Source organism: Cydia splendana, chromosome 19, assembly GCF_910591565.1.
Source record: "Cydia splendana chromosome 19, ilCydSple1.2, whole genome shotgun sequence".
Lineage (NCBI taxonomy): Eukaryota > Metazoa > Arthropoda > Insecta > Lepidoptera > Tortricidae > Cydia > Cydia splendana.
In genome coordinates this window covers 4,294,769-4,300,640 of record NC_085978.1, presented here as the reverse complement: position 1 = coordinate 4,300,640, position 5,872 = coordinate 4,294,769, and the positions used below count along the sequence as shown (strand labels likewise).

Genomic DNA, 5,872 nt, shown 5'->3' with positions numbered 1-5,872 from the left:
TTTTGTCTTACTTATTTCCTACATAACCCCTTATTATTTACTTCCTAAAACATCCCAAAACTCCTATTTCCTGAACTTCTACGGTACTAGAATGAGTGCTGACTTTTTTTTAAATAAAATCCTGTGTCCTGGTGGATCCTTTATATTAATTAATAGCACTGTCAGCCATGTATAATCTACATCAAAGATGTGTTTATATGATTCGCCTAATTATTATTAGATTAGATATTACAAAGAAGTGCAAGAGTATAAACTTTGACCTCGAATGTACAAGTATTACGACTGTTTTAGGCTGCTGAGCTTGCTAAACACAAATACCTTTTAAATCATCCTATAACATCCAGATGTTAGATCTACATTTCAATTATGTAAATGTTTTGCCCAAACGCTTCAATGTTTCTTTACATCGGACGCATTTACGTTTGGTATAAGGGTTATTTGTTATTTTTACTTCAGTGCCTAATAGTACCTACTTATATGTCATATTTTGTCACAAATTGCTTCATATTTGTATGTTATCCCATAATAAATTGTATTTTGCCGGCCAGATACTATCAGTAAGGCTGATAATGACATTACTTTTAGGGAATTACTAGTAGGTATCAAAGCAACTACGATATAGTGATAACATTCGGTGCGGTTTGGTAATGTCATAATGTAAGACTGACATTCGATTGTTATTTTTGAAATAGCCAGTATAAATAAGTACCTATAGTTCGTTTTTTTTTAGCATTAGAAAGAACTTGAAATAAGGTAAGCAATCTTGACATGTATTTTAATTGAAAAACGCTTTTTAAAAATCAATAACTATTATGAAAGCAGAAGAATATAAATGAACGTATTAGATTCATAATTGTTACATAATTGCCGTGACTTATTTATAAAATGTGTTTTTCAATTAAAAGACACATCAAGATTGTTTACCTTATTTCTAATGCTAAAAAAAACGAACTATAGTAGTGTTTTGAATGAACTGATGTGAAAATTCGAATGAAACAAATTAATGACAAGTCATTTTTACTGATAGTGTAGGGTCCACATATGTATAATTTATGTAACCGATTTAGATACTTTTTTGACGTTTTGCTGATAAGTGAGCATAACCATTATATTCTATGATGCCATGGTAAAAGATGCCGAACTTAAACATGCCGTAGATAGTTCTTAATAAATACATATTATTGGTTCAAATAGTTGTTTTTTTTAATCACCCTAATTTATGATAACTATAAGAGAATAGAGTGCGTTGTGAGAGAATGGATGAAGATTGGAACGTAAAAAGAGCATACCAGCAGGAAGACGTCCTATCGGACGCCCCAGATATCGCTGGTGCGACGTGGTGGAGGCAAGGCAGATCTGCACGAACTTCGAGTCAACAATTGGCGAGAGGTCGCACAGGACCAAAAAAAGTTATACACTCTATTCTGATATTCTCTTTGGTCTTAGTGTGCTTCCTCTCTGTTGTGACCCCATAGTGGAAGCACGGACTCCTGAAAAAAAGCTTCATGACCCCACATTGGGGGCACCAGGGCAGGGAACGTGTTAAAACCGACAAGTTAGCCTGAAAAAATTTGCAAGCCTTCAACTCACGTGAACGCGTGTTGGTAAATTGTATTGTATTGCATGTTGATAATTAGAATAACTGCTTGCTAGTGAATCACCGCCATCAATCCATTCTGAGTTATTACTGTTATTAGACGAAAATGTTAGAGTAACCTTTATTTATTCCTTATAATCCTTAGTTCCTAATCTTAATCATAATGTATAAAATAAAATTTGGTTTTTCAATTCATTTTTGATGCGAGCTTCACTGACTGTATACCCAGCCGTGGAATTGGGCTACTTAATGAATGTCTTCATTGTGTCCATGCACTTTTGCAGCACGTTGTAGGTACACCACACCAGCAGATAAACTTTTTTCTTTAAAAACTGATGAGAAAGTTGGATTTTATCCATAAGGGTGGCAAAGTAATTTGACTAATTTGTTGCAACTTTTGAGTTGTTACCTCGTGTAAGTCGCGGGCAAAAGCTAATAGTGAGTAAAATTAGTGAGTACCTAGTAGCGTAACAGTAATGATAACACGAAGGTAATATATTATATACATTAGTGCTGCTATTAATGATTTTTTCACTTCTCATGCTCAAAAAGTGCACCTTTATGTCGTGCGTAGACGACATAAAATCGCATTTTATGCTCTAGAGCATAAAGTAAAATCATCTATTACGACCCTTATTGACTTAGCAATAAAGTCCAAATTCTGCCATACAAACTGCCAGCCCTGCCGGCGCGCCCCCGACCGGCGCTCTCCCGATCGGCGTGCCCCGCGCCTCCGACCGGCCCAAGAACAATTTTCTTTATTCTTGAATTAGAATTAGATTTTTTGTATATTTTCCTCGCAATCGAAGTGAAAAGCAGAGTGTACAAAAAGGGCATAAATGTCCATTTTTACCCTCGTCTACTATTTTGGTCTTCGCTTCGCTCAGACCAAAAAATTGCCTCGGGTGAAAATGGGTCACTTTATGCCCTTGTTGTACAATCTACTATTTTGTACCCACTTCCTGGTAATAAAGTCTTAAACATATTATAAACTAGCTGTAATTAAACTAGATTTTTATGTTGGTTGTATATTGTACATACATACATATAATCACGCCTATTGTAACATATGAAATTATTATTACCAGACATTAAACCATCTAGAAGGAGCGCACTCCCGTCTCAAATTTCGGCAACGCACTTACAACCCCTATGGTGTGGCGAGTGGCCATGGGCGACGGTAATCGCTTATCATCAGGCGATTCTTCTGCTCGTTTGCTTCATATATTTATATGGAAAAAAAATATATATATATATGACGCCGAGGTGTTATTCAAGTTCTAGCACGGTAGGTACCTACCATAAAACCGGTAACAAATGGTCCAGTATGGCAACTATGACCCCCAAGTTTAACACGTAAATAAGAATCAATACCTACCAATCTTTTTTTTGGTGTTACTTGAGTTTTATCCTTATAATGAAAATGATTTGCCTGAGAATCTACTTTGGAACAATATTCACACCTGAACGCAGATTTTTGAGTTAGTTTGTGTGTTTAAATGTCTGAGATTGTATAATGTCGGCAAATTGTGGGCACTTTCACTTTTTTTCGTAAATCCATTAACTTTTGGGTTATTTCTACTCAGAATCACGAGGACTACCGATTAAAAAAAAATGTGTCCCAAAAAAATGACAGTTTTGTGACTCATATTCACATACGATGCACATATCTACATTTTGTATGGACCGTCACAAAACTGACACCCAAAATTTGTATGAAAAACTGGGGACACTTTTTTTCTTTGTCTTATTCAATAGTAGTACTCGTGATTCTGAGTCTAAATAACCCAAAGTTGATGATTTTTCGAAAAATAGTAAAAAAAAACCCCCATTTTTTCTGAAAACCCTATTGTATGGAGTGTGTGAGATTGTATGCAGACTTCCACTAACAGTGCGCGCGCCCATTGCCTAAACTAGTGCAAACAACTAGTCCTTGGTGAAGGGAAAAACAACATCTGCCTTATGAATGAATTTAGACATAAATATTTGGCGTAACTACATAGGTGGATAGATTATTTATAAATATTTTAGAAGCCTTTCAGACCATTAATAACAATAAATCTACACCTATAAAGCAATCAAAACAAATATATGTATTAGCCATATCAAGTCGAAAGTGGCAGGGCAACCTGGGCAACTGAATCGCTGGCGAGAAAGTTTGCCTTTTCGAGCAGTCGCGAATCCAGCGCCGCCGTGGCACGACGTACGTTCGGATACCAGTGATACTTCGTACCGGCACCGGAACTAAATACTAGTGAAATACTTTACAAATACTCTATTGTTGTTCAGTGAAGTTCGTGAAAAGGAGTATTTTAGTGTCTGTGGAAAAATGAACGTAAGTTTGTTGGTTAACTTTTTAAATGTTGGTTTCAATACTTTCAAGGTTTTCAGCTATTCGGTCGTTCGTTTTGGTCTTTTTACGGTTTCCGTTGTTTTATTAAAAGTCAAATAAGTTTAAAAGCGTTTTTTTAGAAATATCGCTTGTTTCTTGCTTTCAGAGAAAGTTGAATGAACGAAAACTAAAAACAGTGAAAGGAGTTTTATTTTTCGTCTGTTATTCAATCACGCGTGTTATAAAATAATAAAAAAGTAATTAATTCATTTCCTGCTGCATTCTGCACAGGTGAACCGACTGATTCACCGACTGACTGACCGTACTGATTTTAAAGTTGATTATTGAATAATTAACTGTTGTGTTGCTTCAGAGCACTTGTATTAAAGCTGAAGGTTGTTGTGTTATTCAAATGTCGGCTCCTGAAGTTATTAACTATTGGTAATTAAAACTAAAAAACTTTATTAGTACAGGTTCAGTAACAACTCCGCTATTTTAACAAGACATTTTTGCTGTTGCATCTATATTGATCCGGTTCGAAGGACCAACTTTTAGTGTTCGGTTCAGCTTCATGTTTTAATGTTTTTGTACAGTCAGCTGCAAAGAAAAGGGGTGCCCTGCATAGAAGTTTGTATTATGCAAAGGTCGTCCTAAGCCAATAGTATGGCTCACGGTACCTAACGTTGTACTACGTGTACATTTTTTGTGTATGCAATGTATGCATGTTTATATTGTTTATTTAGGTAGTGACTAATATACAGTTCACGATGTTTACTGTTAGGTAAACCATTACAATCTTACATCGACAAACAACAAACGAAAAGAAAAAATGTATCGGGATGATAGATGCTACGAAATGTCACGTGACTTTTTCCATACATTATTTAAGTTTCGACTGGCGTTTTCTATCAACGATTGTCATGTTGGCTAGGTGTTTCTAACGTAACAGATAACCAATAGTATGTGCATTACGATACAAGTGCGAAAAGTAGGAAATTCGCAACGAGTGGAGTGTTTAAAATCGCCACGAGTTGCGAATTACCTTTTCGCACGTGTATTGTACAAGGTTTTACAGTACATATGGCCCTTTTTAAATTTTTGACATAGGCACGTATTGTCCTTAATCCCGCCCTAGGGCGGTAAAGTAGCACCATATGTACTTACTGTAAAAAGCATTTGCTAATCTAGAATGAACTATAAATAGAAGTTTAATCAAATTATTTCTGCGAATATAATTTAAAATCAGTTGAATGCAGTTCGCGACCGTTTGACTCACGGCTGAGTCACGGGTCACCGCCAACCCCGCCACTAAGGAAGCAAATTGTTCGAACGATGACCAAATTATTTAATATTTATCCTTAATTGAATTGTTAAAAAAAAACCGGGCAAGTGCGAGTAGACTCGCGCACGAAGGGTTCCGTACCATAATGCAAACGGCAAAAAAAGGTCACCCATCCAAGTACTGACCCCGCCCGACGTTGCTTAACTTCGGTCAAATATCACGTTTGTTGTATGGGAGCCCCACTTAAATCTTTATTTTATTCTGTTTTTAGTATTTGTTGTTAATAGCGGCAGCAGAAATACATCATCTGTGAAAATTTCAACTGTCTAGCTATCACGGTTCGTGAGATACAGCCTGGTGACAGACGGACGGACGGACGGACAGCGGAGTCTTAGTAATAGGGTCCCGTTTTACCCTTTGGGTACGGAACCCTAACAATGTTAGCGCTAACTCATTAAAATTAAAGTTCTTCAATAATTGACTCTTTTACAGTTTGGTATTACATAATTTATATACATATATATCGTATTGTATATTACTATTTTTAACATAGCAGGTTTTCTAAGTAACTAACAGGTTGTTATCGGTTCATTGCCCTCTAGATCTAACAATCTAAAGAAGCCCCATATAAGATACCTACTTAATGAATTATACATTTTTC

At 36.0% G+C, this 5,872-nt stretch overlaps 1 protein-coding gene across 1 annotated transcript in view; it reads left to right on the top strand.

Moving 5' to 3' along the window:
- Positions 1-3,768: 3,768 nt before the first annotated feature.
- LOC134799898 (uncharacterized) overlaps positions 3,769-5,872 on the top strand; it is a 47,552-nt gene continuing 45,448 nt past the window's right edge. Inside the window, exon 1 of the mRNA XM_063772333.1 lies at positions 3,769-3,932. Coding sequence (XP_063628403.1) covers positions 3,927-3,932 — 6 coding nt within the window. The 5' untranslated portion in view covers positions 3,769-3,926. The remainder of the gene's footprint in view (positions 3,933-5,872) is intronic.